This window comes from Pollicipes pollicipes, unplaced genomic scaffold (genome assembly GCF_011947565.3).
Source record: "Pollicipes pollicipes isolate AB1234 unplaced genomic scaffold, Ppol_2.1 Scaffold_4219;HRSCAF=4965_pilon_pilon_pilon, whole genome shotgun sequence".
NCBI classification, from domain to species: Eukaryota; Metazoa; Arthropoda; class Thecostraca; order Pollicipedomorpha; family Pollicipedidae; genus Pollicipes; species Pollicipes pollicipes.
This window is the reverse complement of record NW_023596448.1, coordinates 27,482,555-27,504,220: the sequence shown is the minus strand read 5'-3', so window position 1 is coordinate 27,504,220 and position 21,666 is coordinate 27,482,555. Positions and strand designations below refer to the sequence as shown.

Genomic DNA, 21,666 nt, shown 5'->3' with positions numbered 1-21,666 from the left:
GTCCTGACCAAGAACACCGACTGTGCGGCAGTGGGCGAGCCCTGAGCAGCTCCAGAGCAAGTGATAAGCTCTAAGTGTTACAAAACACGCACATACGCCGAAGACAGGCAGCCGCGGCTGGAGAAAGCACGGTATTCGAGAAGCTATCTAATTTCCTTGAACAACAGCGACATATTGCCGTGGCATCGTAATCCGAAGAAGGCGGTACATCGAAGAAGGTTGGCAAAGTTTTCTGCCCGTACCATGACCAACTCCTAGATATGAAACCGACTAGTTACCACAATAGACCCTGACAATTTGCCGCATTGATTGATTTTGGTCATGGACGCTTGCAACCTGTTTTGGGATGGGGAGCTCAAATTCTGACGATATCCATCCCTTAATGTATCTTAATTGAAGCACCAGTTTCGTCATCTAACACTGCCAAAAACCACGAGCTGAATGACTCGATAAATTTTCTTCCTAATATCAGCCCTACAACTTTACCGTGGCAGGATAGCAAGACGTCTTGTAACAATAAAACCGCGTCGGAAACATGCACACGGACATGAGAGCTTATAGAGCGTGCTGCCAACCTTACCAGCTTTAAATTGAGCTCCACTGTCTTTGAGACGCTCCACACCCGGCGGCCTCTGCCCCGCCTGACCCGACTGACGGAACCCAAGGTCACTGACCCCGAGGCGGCCGGTCACTGCCCCAGGCAGGGCAGTCAGCTGACTACAGCTTGGTAAAGAGGCAGCTGGCTCGGGGGTCATTCGTGCCGTTTTAACGGTAAACTTGAGATACTTAAATCGAGTGGGGACGCCACTGACTGGTCTGCTGCCATGATATTGGAGAACAAATGTGAAGCACCGACACAAAATGTTCCCGATACCACACAGGTAAGGTGGAGCTCATGTGGCGATTCCGATATCAGATGCATCACAGGAATTGTCTTACTTGAGGTAGATGGTTGAAATGACTCGGAGGCTGACATGTTTGTCTACTGATGTGTTAAAATAAAGAGATTCAGTAACATAAGAACATCGTTGATACCGTGTTACTATCAATACCTCTGTCTGCATCTGTATTTTGTTGAATGCTGGGTTAGGGAATACGAAAGGAGTTGCGTGGGCGAATGAGTTTTACTTGAACCATGCTAGACTGTGCTACCATGTGAACCATGCTAGACTAGACTGACTAGACTTGAGCGACCCTGTCCAGACGTTACGCTTTCTGGAAGCCAAGATTACTGCAGCTGCTGACAGAACTCTGATCATGCAGCTTGCAGCGAAAAGGAGCACGACTATTCAAAAGCTGCGTCTCATCCTCAGTCAGGCATTTTGGTGCAGGCTACTTGATCGGCCACGTTTGTCCAGCGGTATTGCAGTATCACCACTTTCGTCCAGCAGGATTGCAGCATCACCACGTTTGTCCAGAGGGATTGCAGTATCCCCACGTTTGTCCAGCAGGATTGCAGTATCATCACGTTTGTCCAGCAGGATTGCAGTATCACCACGTTTGTCCAGCAGGATTGCAGTATCACCATGTTTGTCCAGCGGGACTGCAGGATCACCACGTTTCTGGGTTATCTCCCCGTTCGATTAAAGCGGAGGACAAGTAAAAATTTTCGCATTGAAAAAGCTCAAGGGCACGGATTGAAACCGTGTCGCCACCCCAATGATCTGGCTCGGCAGCCACACTGAATGCAATAAATATACGAGAATAGCTCCTGATGAAGGAGGGAGCCATCTTCCTCACTGATGATGTCGTGGGCCGGCGTGTGCAGCCTGTCGTGATGTCCCCCTGCGTAAGCCTTGGACCCACCCGCAGGGGGCGTTCTTTCAAAGGCTTTGTCAGATCCCAGTAAGCGAAGCAGATGAGAACACGAGACGGAATGGGTTCCGGCTAGAAGTTACTGACGGCTCTCAACGCTTTCCGACGCATTGGTGTGGAAGCAATCACTCGGAAAGCGCTGATTACATTATCATTAAATAACTCGCACCTAGCCGGTCCGGCCCCGGGCACCACCAGACCCCTGTAAGCCGATCCGGCTCCGGGCACCACCAGCCCCCTGCATGCCGGTCCGGCCCCGGACATCAGCCAGCCCCTGTAGGCCGGTCCGGCCCCGGGCGCCACCCAGCCCCCTGTAGGCCGATCCGGCCCCGGGCACCAGCCAGCCCCCTGTAGGCCGGTCCGGCCCGGGCACCAGCCAGCCCCCTGTAGGCCGGTCCGGCCCCGGGCACCACCAGCCCCCTGTAGGCCGGTCCGGCCCCGGGCATCAGCCAGCCCCTGTAGACCGGTCCGGCCCCAGGCACCACCCAGCCCCCTGTAGGGCGATCCGATCCCAGGCACCACCCAGCCCCCTGTAGACCGTTCGGGCCCCAGGCACCACCCAACCACCTGTAGGCCGGTCCGGCCCCAGGCACCACCTAGCCCCCTGTAGGCCGGTCCGGCCACTGGCACCACCCACCCCGTGTAGGCTGGTCCGGCCCGTGTCGATGCCGCTGCAGTTGCCGGCCCCCTCCTGGGCCAGTCCAGAGAGATGGCTCCAGACAGTTGAGGTCATTGTTTGAAAGATAGTAGCGATGGGGTTATGGGCCTTCTTCCCCACACCCAATGGCATCGGCTGTCTGTACTACGTACACAGTGATTGTAAGGCGTTTATATCTTTCTGAAGGGATGGTTTGCGCTACCCGTTTATATGAAGCATAAAGCGACCAGAACCGCGCCATGTCACCGAAAGGTCTTGCGTTGGCAATCGACCCGCTCTGGGACTTGTACCTCGGTGATGTCACCGAAAGGTCTATTGTTGGCGACTGTCCGTTTCTGGGACCTGCAGCTCGTTGACAAGCTATGCACAGAATGCGGAAGGCAAGCCCCAAAGAATGCTTTTTAGGCCATGGATTCGTCACCGCAGAACTCTGATACCAGTTATGCGATATCCATTTGATTTATGCGGATGCTAGATTGGATTGGCAACATTTATGATGAAGTTTCTAATTGAGTTTTTGTGAGGGACTGATGATGGTCGCACTATTCACGTAGTGTAGATTGACAAACTTTCGAACGACGACGGCATTAAAACGAACACTTAATGGCAAAGTATGATCTTAAGAAAATATCGTGTCTACGGTCCAGTTCTTAATGATAATATATGCTATGGAAGGCTCATGTTACCCAGCTGTCAGCTTTCCTGTGCCGACTGGCGTTACTCCGACTCCGATGAGAGTCATGAGGACATTCAGAACCTGTTTGGTGATCACACTGCTCGCAATGTCTGTTGGCTAAGATAGCAAATGCGCGGAATATCATGGCTCTCTCCTGGATGGATCTCTTGGAAATCCAGCCCTTCGAATGGCTCCTAAGGACGCTCCTGGTGGTTCAGAAGTCCACCGAATGGATCGGAGTCTGGGCCCAGGCTGTGAAGGATCTTGTATATTTGAAGTGTCCGGCTTTGGGCAGGCTCGATGGATCTGGCCGAGACGGATCTGGTTCGGCCGGGATATCCCAATAAAGCAGATCCGTGCGGTTCAAGTCCTTGGGATCTGCTTTCTGCATTCTGCGCATAGATGTCACTGACTAATATACAAGGAGTAGAGGTGAACAGTGGCCAACAATAGACCTTTTGGCGACTGGTCGCGGCCCTTGATGGGGCGAATTCTGCTTCCTGTTAAACGGGTTAACGCAAACGTTCCCTTCCGAAAGGTGAGAACGCTCTATAACTGCTGCACGTAAGGCGGTCTATGAAATACAGCTCGCATTACGTACTGAGCCACGTTTGAGACAGCCGATGTCACTGAGTGGATGGTAAGTTGGAGGAGGGGGAGGTTAGTAACTGCGATGTTATTATCCTTCGAACAATGACTTCAGCCGTCTGGCGTTGTCTCTCTGCACCAGCACGGGACGTGCCGACGACTGCCGGCAACATCAACGCGAATCAGACCGACCGACAGGCGACCGGGTGGTGTTCGGCTGCCATTTACAAACTTAACCTTAAAATGTGTAAAAAAGACGAACATCGAAAGTCTCCAAACAGCTCGCGTGAGAACGGACATGCTCATGACCCTTAAAGGCGTATTCGCAATTAGCGCTGAAAATGTCACCAAAAAGTAATGGGTGATCAAAGCCGTTCAAGCAAAGTTGCAAAACGGGTGAGCCTATTGTGCAATTAAAGCGCGCCGTCACACGGTCCGCCAAGTTGGAATGCTGAATGATGATGATGAAGACAATGATGAAAACGGTGATGATAATGCGTGATGACGCTGAGGAAATGATAAATGTTACCTTGCACCCTGTGGCCACTGGCCAGTGTTCTCGGTATGATAACCCCTACATGACTCATATTTTTCAGATAGACATGAATATGCCTGTGATCAGGGAAATGTTCTACGTTTGAAGCTATTAAAACAAACACCAGATATGAAGAAATGAGCTTACTTATAGCTAGTAGTATACCTTGAAGTGGATAAGACTGTTCTAGACATCACAATTTCCCTATCTAGTTAACATGTTCCTCATTACGTCATTATTTGATTTCGTCATCGTTCCTTGCACAACATTGGTTGGGCGCCAGCTGACAGCCGTTATGTTTTGAAATCGTGCGCACGAACGCCAGATATCAACGACTCTACAATCATATTTTTATTGACCTTGATCGCCGCATGGCCAGTGCAGCAGCAGGGTTCGAATGACGTTATTATGGTGTCATGTATGCTTGGGTGGTCTTACAATAGACTCACCCAAATATTCTGCACATCTTTCCGGGTATGTAGCTAATAAACTAGAAAGGTTTAGGTCTTTAGAAGGGCAGGGCTGTGAAACGCACCGAATGGTCTTATAGATGGCTTTCGTAGTTTACACTCCTATGCACATGTAGGACACGCCCTTTACCTGATATAGCACCGAACACCTTACAGTTTGATGTGTTGGTGGACGACGGAACCACTCAGTACATGGTCAAAGGTCAGGTCAAACAGTAGCGTTCACAGTTCAGACACGCTGGGAGGGGATAGCATGGGCCATAACTATCGAACCAACAGTGCTTAGTTTGCGAACGAGAGCCTTACGCTGCTTCCAAGTGGTGCATCTCACTTAGTTGGTGTTTCCTTCATCTCGGGAGCGTATCAACGCGTGGTTCGCTTGACCGGATATTTTGACATTGTTGCCATCGACATCTCGTACCTCTATCTACCACGCAATGCAGACGATAGCCCGAGGACGTTGACCTTCGCCTAAACCGCAACTCCCCGTGTCACCACCTCCTCCCCCCCCCCCACACACCTAGCCCTCCAGTATCGTCCTACCATAACTGCCCCGCACCTCTCGGCAGAATCACCACCAGCTGACGATTGGTGCCCAGCTCCCCTCACAAGCTCTCGGGACGGACGAAACTTCACAGCCGTCCTCACCGAGAGAGCGGCAGCAGCCCTGCTCGCTGAGCGGGGGCTCGAGGCCCCTCTCGCCGAGCGGAGGCTCGCGGCCCCTCTCGTCGAGCGGGGGCTCGCGGCCCCTCTCGCCGAGCGGAGGCTCGCGGCCCCTCTCGTCGAGCGGGGGCTCGCGGCCCCTCTCACCGAGTGGGGGCTCGAGGCCCCTCTCGCCGGTCGCCGCTGACGGCGCCGCGCCGTTGCTCGAAGCCGGCAGGCTGTGCGCCAGCCTGGACAAGCAGCTGGAGAAAGTGGGAGCTCACGCTCCGTCTGTGGAAGACCCGTTACACTACTGCATGCAACTACTCTGGGTGCCGTTCGAGGTATGAGTACTTTGTATCTGTCAGGGCCTGTTTGTTGTCGTTTAACCCCAGTTGCGTTTATTTTACCTGTTTTGGGGTTGACTTCTGATACTGAGGTTCGGTTACCATGGGCAAGCTGAGTTGGCTGGTGCAGGTCGCTTTAGCGTTTTAACTAAGCTCCTCCCACCGAGCAGGGCACGAGAATCGATAAGGCCATTGGGATCCGAGTGAGGTGTACGTGCTCATGGAGATATTGGGACGCAGGAAACACTATTGGCTTCCTCACTACAACCCGCTTCTTAATAACACTGCTGAGTAAGCCACTTTAGAAACGTTGTAATGGAACTTTTATGTGATGTAATGTAACAGCCATTCGTCGACGGACAGGCCGACATTTGATGCAGGAGACGCGGCAGTGCAATAGCGCAGCGGAAGATTGGCATCAATGGTGAGATGTATTTCACTGAAAAGTGCTGGCATACGATGGCGAAATCATCGGCTCGATGTTAGGCCTGTGTTAAGGCACGAACAGTTTATAAAACAGGTGTATCACAAACTCAGGGTAATTCGAAGCCTGGTTCTCGGATCTTCGCTGACGCAACAAGGCAAGCAAGGCATGTGAAAAGCCAACGATATCAACCAGGTTTGCGAGAGCCAGCTTTGTTAAATAAACTGTCTTTTTACAGCTAGCATTCTTTTTACTAGCTAGCATTCTAGGCAGAGGCATTACCTTTTCTTCTGTTTTTCCTGACTATTCCAGGCGAAGTGTTCCGTTGCGCCCAATTTTACCCAGTATCGGGTTGTTTGCTCCGATGATTCGGCCCAGTAAAATTATTGCCCTGAATTGTTGGTGTCACTTCAATAGTGCAATCGACAGCATTTCTACGCGCTATCACTTCTACTGCAAAACCCCCTACAAACTTCACTTATACACGATATTACTGCTACTGCACAGTTGCAAGTGATATGAGTGGTACACAATAAAACTATTGCTTCAAAAACTCATACTTCAAAGTATTACGCCTTGATCGCCTTGAATTTATTGGTGTCAGGACATAAGTGCAACGGCACAAATTCCTATCGACATGATTGTTTCGATACTATTGCTACGCGACATATCTCTCCAAAAGCTTGTACAAATTTTAACCACACGCGATATTTCTTCTAATGCAAAGTTATATGCGGTACAGGTGTTAATTTGGTGTTAAACGAGAAAACGTATGCTAAACAAACTTATACTCCAAAACTTGCGCTCGGAAATAGTGTGCTTAAAGTTCATGCTTTAGGATTGTATCCTTCATAAACTTACGCTTTAAAAACTTACGCCCACCATTCTGTATACTGTAGAAATAGAAATATCCGATTGCAAACAACATTTATTTTGCTCTCAACCTTTTGCGATGTTTATGCTACATGATACAGGCCACATTTCACAAATCATACCCTCATTACTTCCACTCACGGGTTAAGCCCCGCAAATAACGGAACGGTCAGACACATGGGAGTACTTGGACGGGTGAAATCGGACTAGAGGCCTGCGCCCCATGATATCGATGCGCGTTAGTACTGCTGCGAACATTGCGGTTGACAGGATCACGACAGCAGTAGCTCTACGTGACATTTCTTTTACTGAAAACAAAACGTTTTGTCGTGTCGCAACCGAAATGTGAGGCTGAGCAAGGAAAATCGACCAAACCTGCCCCCAAATACAAGAATCTCGCGGTTTGTCCCAAATGTGACACACAACTTCCTTTGACAGATGGGAGGTGGGTGGGGTTCCTGGTTGAATATGATGCCACGCCCTTAGTCTGGTGTTCACTAAAACGCGACATTTACTGCAATGACTTATATAAGACTAGTGCTAACGCGGAGGAACTAATGCTTCAAAAAGTTCCACCAGTCATTGAAATCTTGCTACCGAAGCTCACTTACGCGCCAAGCACGACAGATTGACGCTGTAGCGTAACCTGATGATAATTTTGGTTTCGAGTCGGTACCACGAACTTTTAATAGCAACCAACTGATAACTTTAATACTGTATTCAAGTTATTAATAACAATGATACTTTAATGATACTGCGTTCAAGTTCTATTAATTAACTTCATAGAAATTCAATACTGTCTAGGGGAGTTTCCGTCTAACTTGCAAATTGTTACTGCATCCCTATTTGGTGCTCACGCGTTTTGGATTCCAATGCTACCTATCATCAGGAAAAGTAATGTCGCGTTTACGTTAAGACTACAAGTTTTTGCAATAAAAGCTATGAAGGGTTCCCGTTTTGCAAGATCATGTTTTCTCACGCATCTCAATGTCGGATATAGATATTGGCAGTGGGAGTAAAGTCGTAGCAGATTTTCCAGTAATAATTTTTGCTGTGGTATTGATGGTGGAACCGTGTTTTTTTTCTATAATTCGCCAAAATCATCCTACTGCATTCGGCTGGACTTAAACATTTTAAGAAAATATAATAGTAGCGTAGTCATGGTGCATCTACGGCAATTCCAGTGCAACATATTTCTATCCAAATCGGATGACGGACGAGGAGCCTGTCCGGTGGCCTTGCATTGCATCATCACGCGCCGCTGTCACCCAGAACCTCCCCTGGCCGGTGTCGCTGCCCATAGGACACGAAGGCGAGCTTGTTTCCCGTGGTGCCCTTGATCAGCCTGGTGGACGATGAGGGCACGCTGGCTCTCCTGGACTGTCCGCTGAAGATCGGCCACTTCAGCTACCTCGTGCCCAAGGAGGAGGGCCGCTTCCGGTGAGGAGAGTCGGGTCGGCGGGGGGTGGGGGAGGGGGCTCAGCGTAGCCCATTACCCCACAGCGCGGGTGTAGTGGCGAATGCGGACGAGCTCTTGAGACATATGTGCAAGGTCAGTTCAGGAGGCAAGGTGACTCTGGAGATCATGGAATGTTCGCAGCTTTATTTCTAAATTGTTCAGTGCATTAGTGAGGAACATTATTCACATAGATAAGACAGAAGTATTGGGCCATATTCCTTGGGGAAAAAGCAGGAGAGTGGAGATATAGTTGGGTTGATATTTTCTCGAAACAATAGCAAAAGGGAATTTAAAATTGCCTGCCGATGATCCTACTCTATTTTTCAGTTTTTTTCAAACAAGCCGCGGTTTTTACAGGACACCAACATTCAGGGGATCAAACAGAGAGCGATTACCAGTCACACGATATGTGCCTTGCTAAGAATAAGAATACGCGAACATACGCGTACATGCAAACGAATCCAAGCAAATAGACATCACACATCACGCTACATTCAAACATGCAAGTGAGAATTAAACAAGAATCACACATCGCGCATCAGTTATACATACAAACGATTTCAGTTGAACAGGCATCGCAAATCACGCGTCAGGCATCACATACACATGTAAACGATTTTAACCCTGCACGCATCACACATAAAGGCACATATCACGTTCGCATGGTCGGTCATGATGAGCCCTGTATGTTCATACTTGGTCGCCGACTTTTATAAGGCATGTCCTAAATTTCAGCAAGCATAAAAAGCAACAATGAGCAAATGGGCATCACGCACCGCGCCTTTTATGAAGCGTGATGCGTGGTGCCTTTTTGGTTGAATTCCTTTGCACGCACACGTATGTTCGCCCATTTTGATTCTTAGAAAGGCACGTATCGTGATAATGGCTGGCAATCGCCCTTTGTTTAATCCCCTGAATGACGCGTGATGCCGCGTGACGCTGCGCTGAGGCGTGGCTGCAAATTTTTTAGTTTTCGAACCGTTTAACACCCTAAGGCCCAAGAGCGTCGGCTTCCTTTTGCCACAAGGAACACTTCCGCAATTTGTTTCGCATCCCCAGCTCCGTTATAATCCATGCGGAAGTCACTTTTTGGAGCGTTACGCTTAACACAGTGTGACCAGGGATAGTGGAAGTGGTGCCCAGCGTAACCGGTGGGTAACCACGACAGGTATGGCTGAATGATCGGTCAAACCGTGTAACGCTATTTATGGACGGCCCCGTTGCCACGCATATGGATCGGTTGCGAAATATTCGTTTTTGAGATTCTTATTTCAAGGTTGTATATCATGGCTCGAAGTAAACGTCACGGTAATAGAGCTGCGAGGGCGAAAAAGGCAGTCGTTTTGTCCAAAGCGACGAATCGTTGGGGCAAGGTTTCGATCAGCAGATGCATCGTATGTTGCTGTTTTTTTTATTCCTTGTGACAGTAGATTTTCACGGGTACAAAGCTCTGGATCCTCGAACTACACCACTTTGCATCCGATAAGTTTCACGTGCATGCATTACAGAAGTGGTGGTGTGCATAGCATATGTCTATGTATGAAATATTGCATGGAAAACGCGTTTTGGCCCAGCACAATACAAAATGCGGGCGGTGGCCATGGTTTTGAAGCCGCGATGTTCATTCCGCTGTTTATAGAAGCACTGTTCTCTGCCAAACTCGTTCCCTGTTACTGGCTTCATTACATTACCACTGCGTTTCAAACGAGCATGGCTGTGGTGACGCACCACATCACCACGAGCGGCCACAAACACGTGTCGTGCGCAGGGACGTCTCTCCTCCTGCGAGCTCTGACCCGACGCGGCGGCGAGAGGACCGCCTGGTCCGAGCCTGCCGTGACGTCACGGAGGGGATCTACCAGGAGTGTCCGGACTTCGAGCAATACGTCCAGGTAGGCGGCGGGCCCGGCACGTCAGCTGGAAAGGGGAAGAATGCGACTGTATGGGTTAAGGGGGGAGGGGGGTGGGCGGCATAGTGGGGGTGAGACGCACGGTGGAACGGCACGGGAATAGACAATAACTTGATGTAAGCAAGAAGGGCTTTCAGCTCCTCCTTTCTATGGCGTTATGAGTTCAGAGTGCTTATGCTGAATCGTTGATTTTCAATATGGCAGGAGGCACTGGCGTTATATAGACACACACACACACACACACACACACACACACACACACACACACACACACACACACACACACACACACACACACACACACACACACACACACACACGCACACGCACACGCACACGCACACGCACACGCACACGCACACGCACACGCACACGCACACGCACACGCACATATATATATATATATATATATATATATATATATATATATATATATACAATGACACGTGATAGAGCAAGCATTAGTTTTATTGACAGCATGAAACATTTCAAGCATATTGGATCTCTGATGATCACAAGCACTGTTTATGAGCACCCGTGATCATAAACCTCGTGATTATGAGATCATCAAAAGCACTCGTAACCGTTAGCACAGCTTTAACGTTGAGTACAGTCGATGTAGCTAACGTTTATCCACTATAATGTCGTTTAGCCAGCAGCACCTGGTATACTGAAGGTTGTTATCTGAGCACGACACCTCAAATGGTAACGATCGACAGCGAGCGGGACTGAGATGGACGGAAGAACGTGGTTGATATGGACAGCAGAGGGTGGCTTGGACGCACGCCAGAGCGGGGTTGAGGTGCATTGCGGAGCGGGCCTGGGGTGTGTGAGCAGGGGCTGGACAGGATTGGAGAGAAGTGCGGAGTTGATGTCGAGAGCGACATCACATCTGTCCCTCTTATCCTCTTTCTTGCTTCATCCTGCATCTTCGTGACACCCCGCTTGTCCGGGGCAGGCTGCGTGCGTCAGCCACGAGTGGGCCGAGAGCCCCGTGGGAAGGGGACCCAGACCGGGTAACCGCGCATACACGGGGTAAAGCTCGGCGGTTGGCCCCCCAGGTGCATGCACGTCTGCCCCATCGTTAACCATTTCCTCCATTCCATAGCACTGAAATGATCATTTCTGGCCGAAAGGGCTCTAATCCAAGAAATCAAACTAATGTAGAGAGCAGAAGGGATTAGGATGTATGGAAAAACACATTGGGACTGTCTGCAGCCTCGTTTGTGACCACTTAACCATCTTTTTACTTGGAAATCTGCGGACTAGGCACTGCTTCGGTCTGAGATACAATCAGCTATGCTTGGCGCTCCTGCATGATTTAATTGACACAAAGCTCGTCAGTGCCCCTCATGTCTCGGTAATGGTATTCCATCTCTTGCGTTCCCGGATAAAGACGTCGCGAAGTCAGCAGGTTAAAGGGAGTGTTTCACATTTGAATATATTGAAGCAAGCATCAGATGTGATAGAACAAGCTCACTTACAACTATTTTGTAAATTTTTAAGAAGAAGAGATTGCTCCAAACAACACAATTCTCGGTTTAATAATGCCCCTCTATCCGTCATTGTTTGATAACGTCATCGTACATTGCACAAGATTGGTGGAGAGCCAATTGACAGCCGTGATATCTGGAAGTCGTGCTCACGAGCGCCAGATATGAACGACTCGACCATTATATTTTTATTAGCCTTGATCGCTGCTTCGCTTATGGAATGGCAAGATTTGAAGGGCGTTATTATGACGCCATGAAGGCTTGGATGACCCTTGAATACTCCCCCCCGAATCAACACGCGCATAAATGTAGAACACTTCCTTTAAGAACTGTAGATATTATGAACTGTGGACATATGACCCCCCCCCCCCCCCCCCTTCCCCCGAGTCCGTCTGTCTGTCCAGGTTTCGTCTTCTGCCTCACATCTGACACTCAGCCCCCATATTCTCAAGGTACTGAAATCGTCTTTGGCTCTGAATGCCACAATAAGCCACAACAGGCAAAGGCGCATGCGCGCACCGCCACTGATGTCCGAACCTGCCGCAGGCCATGCTGGACGCCGAAGTGACGATCGTCAGGAACGTATTGGCGGGGCACAAGCCGGCCGGTGAGGAGGAGCGGCTTCTGCTGGAGCGGCTGGAGCAGCTGTGCGAGCGCCGTTGGAGGCAAGAGCCTGCCCTCGACATCATCGACAAAATCGGTCAGCCAGGCTAAAGCGAGTCAATCGTGCAAATCAAATCACAAGAATAGCAGTTTGAATTGTGTCCGTTGGAAAGTCGTTATAAGCGTTGTTTACATGCATTAGGTGTACGTGAATGCGTTTAGCTGTATTTTTCACTTTTTGCACACACCCTTGAGTTTCAGTCATCTTTCCTCATGTTTCGATGCAGGTCAAGCTATCCAACAATCTTCTTCGCAAATACTCGCACTCGAGCATCATCTTGTCTGTTTGGAGACCCCTGCAATTTGTAGTGCTGTCTCAATCAGCTTACGCTAAGCTCAAGTTGGTGAGGAGAGTGTAACCATGGATCCCCACTGGTTTATTAGCATGATAAGCATCTTCGCATTGTTGACAGAAACATAACAAAGTCAGGAAATAGTGGCACCGACTTCCTTTTCCTCAGGCTCTGACATGATCAACAACAGAGGGGTGATTGAGTTCCTGGTCTGCCACATGAAGGTAGTTCTGCAGACGCATTCGGAGCTCGCCAAGCTGGAGCCGAAGCTGTTGAATACGCTGGCGACGGAGTTACTCAGAATACAGTCTGGTGAGTGTCTGACGGCACTGCTCGGGCCCTCCCATGCCGCAGCTCGCTTCTTGTCTTTCTGATGTTTTATGTCTTGCATTTGGGGATTGCTTCACTCAAGGACTACCGAGCATGCATGCCTTCAAACAAGCCAACCTCCAAACGCTTTTCACTTGTGGCCTCAAAGTCATTTCTCCTGCGTTCAACAGCCTAGCAAGAGGATGCTACTCGCAGCGTGCCACCGGCGCCTGCCGGGACCGCGCTACCGTCTGCTGTCCACGCGCTTCTCGTGAAAGCCCTGCGTTCTGTATGCAGGTCTGCGGTTCACAACCTTAATTTGTGAGAACCCCCCCCCCCCGGATTCCGGGGATCTTCGCATTGCCCGTCCTCCCGTTGGCAAAACTCTGGATCGGCCCAGTCGGCGAGGGCCACCAATACCTTCATTTTTGGGCACCATTCCATTGATTACCTAGAGGTACCAAATCCAGGGGTCCATTCAAGGAGCCTTGACACCTTTATTTTCAAGCGACACCGAAATCCGGCGGCACCGCAATTTCTCCGTGTTGTGAATCCACCTCCTTCGGAGAAAGGGCACCGAAAACCTTGCTTCCGGGCATCATAACTTTTATTTTAAGGGACACCGAATTCCAGGGGGCACTTCGTGGGGTCCCAAAACCTTCATTTTTAGGTGGCAAGTTCCACGAGCACAAAAATGGCTCCAAAATCACGATTTGCACCAGGAACCAAATCTGAAGGGCGCCAGCACCATGTAGAGGGGGGGGGGACACCGGGCGCGTGACTCCGTAGGTCCTTAAGTCCATAGGCTCCTAAGGAACCGAGAGGGTCCCCTTGACCCCATGAGAATCAAGGGCCCGACTGTAGAGTATGAAGGGCAGGCCGGGAGTCATGTGAAGGGACCCCAGCCTAAAGGCCGGACCCTAAAATGTCAGTCAGAGGGTCTGTTGCACTGACCCGGTGCCCTGGGACACTGGTGACCTCCACGTCAGTCGGCTGACAAGGACCACCAAAGCCGGACAGTTGGCTCCGTGCCAACTGCGCCCTGGACGCCTCTTCCTAGCAGCGTCAAGGCCGGGCCTACAGATGTCAATCGGAAGGGCTCTTGCATTATTTAGGCCTTTGAAACAGTGAAGGGCCTCATGTGTGGCCAGGGCCCACAGTACCTATCATGGGACCCTGCGTCGGTAATGGGCCCCGAGTCGACTAGAGGCCCATTCACTGAACAGAGGCAGGTACGTGACCACGAATGTCAAATGGCCTCTTGCGTTGGTGGGGCTCCCTTGACAACGACAGTGAATTTGCGAAATGACTTTGTAAGGACTCTCATTCACAACGAGACCATGGGAGAGACCCTTTGCTAGTCAGATGCAACAGTATCGAATGACCGTTTCAAACTGGGGCCAATAAGCTAAATTGTTGTCTGGGGGCCAATTATTAGACTCCCTGCACCGGCAAGGGGCTGTTTTGCGTGAGCGAGGACCCTGCATCGATCCGGTGTCACGACTCCCGGGCTAGAAAGCCGCTACATCAGGAAGGAGACCGGCGCAGTGAATGATTTAGCCCTCTGAGGGCCTCAGGGTCGACCGGGTGGCCGCAACCTCGTGTCTCCAGAATGATGGCCGCGCGGCACTCGGGTCTGAGACGGAAGGGTCCTTCAGCTCTCGACCAGGAACCCTAACCTGTGCTTTTTCGAGGTTGACTCTCTGAACGGATTAGTACTTACAACAAAGCGGACGATAGAGGTTACGCCAGTTAGTCACAAATTCGCAATGGTGTGCGTGCTAATGCGTTCAAGAGCATCGATTTGAGTATCGCGCGGGTAAAACTACGTCCCTGAATACCTTCTATGCCTACGTCCATTGCTTTCATAATACGTTCAAAAGTATTACCATCCCATACGTGGCCGCGTTCCCCCGCCCAGTGACAGACAAGAAGAACCCGCGAGGCCGTAGTCGCACTGCTGATGGACACTTCGCCGTCAGGCATCGGCGCTCTTTCTCCTTCAATGCGACGTTCATGCTTAAGACTATTTCGCATTATTTTCGCTGATGGATCTGCTGAAGGATGTGAACAGAATAAGCTTCCCCAGGCCAGCACGGGTGAGCCATATCAACGCAAGTTTTTTTGCCCTGTCTCGATCGTCGCTGATGTTCAATCCATAGGCCTGGCAATACCTTTGTAAAACTTCTGGAAAATATGGCAACACCTCTCCCTTGTACTGTGCTATAATAACAGACAAATAAGACGCGGTGAAGTGACTATCTACCGCGGTTAATTTTCATACTTGCATATTAAGAATTATTGGTTGATGTCATTTTTTCACTTATAAATGCCTGCCGAATAGTATCTTCTCGTAGCTTATACCTTTTCGTTCAGTCAAAAAAGTTAGCACAACGAGTGTAAACTGTAAACTGAATGTTGTGAAATACAGAGAGCTGGGTCAGGCGGATTAATTTGGGGGCGATTTGGGATCGGATTCCCTGCGGTCTTTCCACCAGCAGAGGCCCGTTATCAACCGCAGTGGCTTTCTCTTCCGTGGCTTTGACAGCGCCCTGGCCACAGTGTCTGGACATCCCCTTAACAAAACCCCGGACATCAGTCCAGGTCAGTTCAGCTAGTGGGAGGAGGTCCGTTAGCGCCCCGGGTCCTATTTAATTTTTAACCATAGATGGACTCTCGACAGAAAGCTGCAATTCAAGACAAGCTTGCATTGGACGATCTCTACAGTGAAAAGCGCTTTGTACCGATAAGTTGTTCCGCCTCGGCATCACGAAAAAAGTTGCTGATCAAAGTGTTAAATCTGTTCAGGCTTGAATGGTTAACGGATACGAAAATGTACAGGTAACCTACGTATATACGTAGTTGGTGATACGTTATTTAAATCACAATTTATTACCCACGCGAATTGTTGTGCGTAACAAATACACGAGGAAATAAAACTAAGATTGGACCTCAATAACAACATAGCGACACATGCCTTGAAATTATTGAGTCGGGTGGTACTACTAAACAAAAGTACGGGTGCTGTATGATAATAACATCTATTAAGTTCGAAAAGACGATTTTTTAGCCGTTACGCGACAGATGATAGCAGCTACGTATTCCGTGCATACGTCAGAATGCAAAATCATCTAAGTGCCGGCATCACAGCCGATCTGATATCCCCGAGTGTTGAATGTTTTCAACCCATATATCACTTATGCATCGCTGGAGTCACGATCCTCAACTCGATTTCGTGGCAATTTTCCCACTCCTTTGTGATGCTCAAAACGTGAATTCAAAACACAGCACAGCGTACGTGTTCCAGGGATCTAGCCCATGTTCCAGTACCAGAAAGCATATCGTGTCAAAAGTTCAGGAACTTTACTGGCTTTGCCGTTTTCGACGACAACGACACACATTTTAACATTCGCGTCATGCGATGTTATTTCAGTCATTATTTGAGTCTTTGATGCCATTTGGACGCCGATTTGTTTCCGTTTCGCCATATCTCTCCAAAATCCTTGGCTCAGAAAGGAAGAGTCCGTCAGCTCCTGGAAAAACGCATGTCATGTGCACATGTACCTACTATGTCTAATCCTCCACGATGTGCTGATGAATATGATTTACGAATTACGAAGTAAGAATCTGAAAACAAAGTGGCTGAGAGGTGAAGACCTTTTTGAAGGGATCCCGAAGCCCCAGGGAACGCCGGCCTGTGAAGCCACGTTTCACGCAGTGAAGCGTGACTTTTTTGAAGGGATTCCCAACCCCCAGGGAACACCGCAGTGAAGCGTGGCCACTGTCTTGACGAAATCCTGGATCCGTCCCTGATCACCTCCTCAGATTTTATCGAGGCGCGTCAGTTCGCGCAGCTAAGAGAACTCCAGGAAGAGGAGGAAGCCCTGTGGCGGGACTCGGTCAGCAGCGCGGCCGAAGAAGACGACGCAGCGACTCCGTACGGCCCCTTCGAACCCCCTCCGAAACCTGAGCCGTTCACGTGGTAACTTGGAGACCGTCGAGGGTGCCACTGGAGCGCGCCTGGCTGGGTGACACCTGATGCGGCGGCGAACCTGGCGCGGTTCTGCCGCCTGCGATGCCGGGGACGAGGCTGACGCAGTGGTGTGTGATGCCGCGTGGTGACTGCGCAGGCGCGGAACAGCCATTAGCTCAGACTTTTGTGTGGTCCCGCTCTGGCAGCCCATAGTGTTTTGATGTGTTTTATGTGCTGCTGTGTTTTACTTGCTCCGCGACAATGCTCGCTTTTCAGCTGCTTTTCGTACATGTGCTGACATCATCATGATGCGTATCTGTTCATCGCATGTTTCATCCTTTCGCATCAAGCTTTCGTTCAATATATCACCAGTGCGAGCTCGAGTGGCTGTGTTCGTGGCATCTGGTCGCGGCTCGGTGTAGCGCTGGATTCAGGCCGTTCCGTTCGGCGATGACCTCGGCAAAGTCTCTCATCAGAGTCCGTTCGGCCTTAGGGTCAACATGTCATATGTTGGACATATCATATCAACATGTATGGAATCTGTGTAGAACACAGATTCCATTGTTCAGTTCGAGACAACCTCTGATCCGATGATATCACAGCACGTCACGAGCGGCACTCACCTGGCGCATCCACTCCGAAAGAATCCATCTGCTCGGAAACAATCTATCCACCCCGAAAGGGTCCATCCGCACCGAAAGAATACATCTACTCCGTTGCGTGCTAGGGTAGTTTCGTCGCCCCACAAGGGCTGAACGCTCACAAGGGTCTGAGTGTGGTCACACCTGTATATTGTCGACAGCTTTCCATTTTGCCGTGGTTTTGCCCTGGATATGCGTTCTCCCGGCCAGCTTCTTTCCTTCCAAAGGAATTCAGTAAGGTTCCTGTGTTCATTCTTTGCTGGCCTGCTTTCTTCCTTTCCGATCGATTGACTTGTTTGCTTTACTTTCGCTGTTGGTTGTCCTATGCTTTTCCTAGCACGTGTTTGCCGTTTAGCGATGACTGCAAGTGATAATGATTATGGGTGGACACTTATTTGATGCAGAGGGACGACACCATGGACCGCTGGATGATGCCACTGCCATAGCTGACCAAGCGAGTCATTCTTGGCACGTGTGGTATGGTGTGGTAGGGCGAGGACGGGCTGGCTGCTCTGGCTGACGTGGCTGGGCGGGGTTGACAGACAAGGTGATAGCTGATCGGATGTCAATATAGCTTGATGGTCCTATTGCAATAGGAGTCATTTAATGAAGCAGTGAAAGTTTTTTTGAGATTGCCTTTTACTGTTAGCTCCGATTTGGCCATGTGACTTTTTTGTGCATGGAAAGACTCAACGTTTCATTGTGAAAGCTGTTTTCACACGGCAAGTTATACCGTTTTAAAATCCCTTGCAGCCAAAAAAGACACCTTGACTCGCGCATTTTGTATTGACTTGTAATGACTGTTTTATTGATTACATTTCTCATTTCTCACAATTAGAGTGCGCTTGCACTTACGGTTGCAAACACACACACACGCACGCACGCACGCACGCACGCACGCACGCACACACACACACACACACACACGCACACACACACACACACACACACACACACACACACACACACACACACACACACACACACACACACACACACACACACACACACACACACACATACACATAGTTGCTTTGATCGGCGCATGTCGGCGAGTGATACCATTGCAGCGCAGTTTCCTTGCATTCACTTATGCAGATTCACCCCAATCCCAAATAGCTCCCGAGGTTCCTAGATCTCCAGGTTTATTGCTCTGCGTGTTCAGTGACAACTGTTGATCTGAAAGAAAAGAATAAAATAAAACAGAACAGAATAAATTATGATATATTACGTTTGGAAAGGAGGGGTCGTGGGAAGATCCGACTGATCTCGAACAGTGTCGGCGCTGGAGACGCTCTACTAATGGTTCCCTTGGCACTTCCAGCAGACATGATTGTAAGAACTCGCGGTGTGACCATCTGGGCTCGGTCAGGTAGACTGTGTGTCCAGTGTTTGTCCGAACGGTTTTGAATGCCGCTGCGCTGGGAGACGTAGCCTTAGAAGGCAGGCGGTTCCATATGTTTATCACATATGTACAGCACGTGTTGTAGCGATAAAGACCATTTGCAGTGGGGTTAACCTCGAGGGTTTCTCCTCGAGTGCCGCTCTCCCCAGTGCCGCTCCGGAATAGTTTACCTGGCGTCAAAACCATGCATCCGTCCTTCATTTTGCTTGTCCGCTTTAGTGCCATCTGCGGCGATGGTCTGTTTTCTTTGGAGCACTCGTCCTGGCACAGATCATTGCTCCACACTGGCGTGCCAGCTCATCAAAGAACACCTCAGGCTGTCAGATGCTCATTCGCCGAGTGCCGAACACGCTGCAATGCTGGCCGGACAAATGAGCCCCCCTAAGCCGGGGAGTGTAAAAGAACCGAGCACGAGCTTGCTGTGAGCCAAACATCACCTCATGTTATGAGTCTGATCAACATTTACATGCTGTGTCCAAGGCCATGTAATAGCTGTGTCGGTCGCGGACGCCTAAATGAAGTAACAGAGAGCTTAACTGAATGCATACCGCCACACCAACAAACAACTCCCTACCCACGAAGAAAAGGTGCGGTGTATCACCTGCTGTTCACCCACGCCGATTACGCTCTGACAGAGGAAACGCAAAAATGTAAGCTCTTGGAGGGCATACAGGTGGGGGTCAGGGCTCACACAACAAACACTGCTTAGCGTGAGCGCTGATCCCAGAAATCCATCCATTCAAGGGGTTTGAATCGAATTTATAAAAATGTAACCAAGCAACTCACTATTCGTTCATGGACTTCCTTAGCGTTCTTTTGTTCACAGCGAACATTTGTTATGTTCTCATGCTCACTCGAAGGGCGCGGCTGCATGCCATTGAGGTGACAGCGAACTTGCTTTCCTTCACGCCTCACTTTCATCCCATGAGCTACTCAAGCACTTATCAAGTCGATCGCAAGACATGAACTGATGCAAACGAGGCTTGACGAGGCTCGTTTAAGGTTACCACTTGACGGGGGTGGGAGCGGGACAGCCCACCCCTCAGGCATTTCTAGGATAACTTGGTAATCTCAACTTGGAAAAGTGCCGGAAATCGACGGATAAGTAAACATGTCCATAACTTAGCTACTGAGAAAGTATACTATCTGTAGTACACACACACATACACACACACACACACACACACACACACGCACACACACACACACACACACACACACACACACACACACAATTATATATATATATATATATATATATATATATATATATATATATATATATATATAAAGGTGCCCTACCTATGTACATTCTATTGCGCAATATGTATTACTATGATACATAGCACCCCTACGCTCCCTCAATCATGATAGCTTTCCAACTGTTAGGGGGGCTAGGGTTTCAAGCATTGCTGCGTTGCTGGGCAGCAGGCTCACCTTACACGTTACTGTGCGAATGCGTTCCCGAGCACGGCATGCGCATGACCATGCGGGCTAACTCGAGAGACATTTGTCCCAGTCTGCTTTTAAATGTTCATTCTCCGGTTATGACCCGTTATTCATGAATATTTTTCTTCTTCTAAATTTACCCGGATTTAAGCCACTGCTTCTCGTTACTGGTGTCTGATTGAAATCAAATCATATGCTTGAACGGTTTCAAAATTGCTTATGTTATGTTCAGGCATGGCGTGCCATTTGAGGCACGTGTGATTGTAATAATGGCGATACACGATAATGGTGACATTGATAGTGATGTGTTAATGTTTGCTCTAGGTGGGCGTGTTATTATCCTACGCCTCGGGAACAAGTGCTCGTCAACTTTCAGAGCTTGTTTTCAATTTCATCACTCACCACCTTGCCTGGTACCACTAAGTTTTGCTTTGTCACTAAATCACATCACAAAGTTGTGCTCTGCGCTGGACCGACAAAAACGGTGCAAAGCTGCTCACCATTGAGGCGCGTATCTTTTAATGCCGGGCTCGTCACGTTTGTTCTAAACTTCACAATAACTATCCATGAGTAGTCTTCACACAGCAGTACGCAGCATTGGAGCAACACTCGCGCACGTGCAGGGCAGGTCATCCAAGTACAAAGCCATCAGGCACGGCCCGTCACGCCGGCCGCCCTAGTCCGGCGCGAGCGACACAGACCCGAAACGCGGCAGAAGCTGTCACAGCCGGAGCGCAACACAAACAGCCGAGCGTTGCACGTGCTGAGCCAAGTCAACGTGTGATGAGATGGGGCACTCCGGGCAATGAACGAACGGAGTGAACTTGCGACGGATCCAGTTCTCCCAACAACAGCCTGAGCTCTCCGATGTCACGCAGCGGACTGTCTCTCCGCCGCTGCGGGCACCCACACCCACCCAGCCGCTGTGGGCACCCACACACGTACCCACAGCCTAGCCTGTCTCATACGACAGCGTCCCCCTCTACTTCCGACACATAACGTCGCGGAGCCCGGCCGTCCCAGGGACCTCCTCCCGCAGCGCG

At 49.8% G+C, this 21,666-nt stretch overlaps 1 protein-coding gene across 1 annotated transcript; it reads left to right on the top strand.

Moving 5' to 3' along the window:
- The first annotated feature begins 5,654 nt into the window (after positions 1 to 5,654).
- LOC119094889 (uncharacterized) lies at positions 5,655 to 17,152 on the top strand. Its single transcript, XM_037217796.1, has 6 exons — positions 5,655 to 5,728; positions 8,332 to 8,468; positions 10,256 to 10,379; positions 12,437 to 12,590; positions 13,015 to 13,158; positions 16,981 to 17,152. The coding sequence occupies exons 1-6, from the start codon at positions 5,702 to 5,704 to the stop codon at positions 17,139 to 17,141; spliced, it is 747 nt and encodes a 248-aa protein (XP_037073691.1). The 5' UTR covers positions 5,655 to 5,701; the 3' UTR covers positions 17,142 to 17,152.
- Positions 17,153 to 21,666: the final 4,514 nt, after the last annotated feature.

Coding starts and splice junctions, on each gene's coding strand:
- LOC119094889 (XM_037217796.1), top strand. CDS start 5,702: ATGCAACTACTCTGGGTGCCGTTCGAG. Junction 10,380..12,436: donor ACTTCGAGCAATACGTCCAG/GTAGGCGGCGGG, acceptor AACCTGCCGCAG/GCCATGCTGGACGCCGAAGT. Junction 12,591..13,014: donor CGACATCATCGACAAAATCG/GTCAGCCAGGCT, acceptor CCTTTTCCTCAG/GCTCTGACATGATCAACAAC.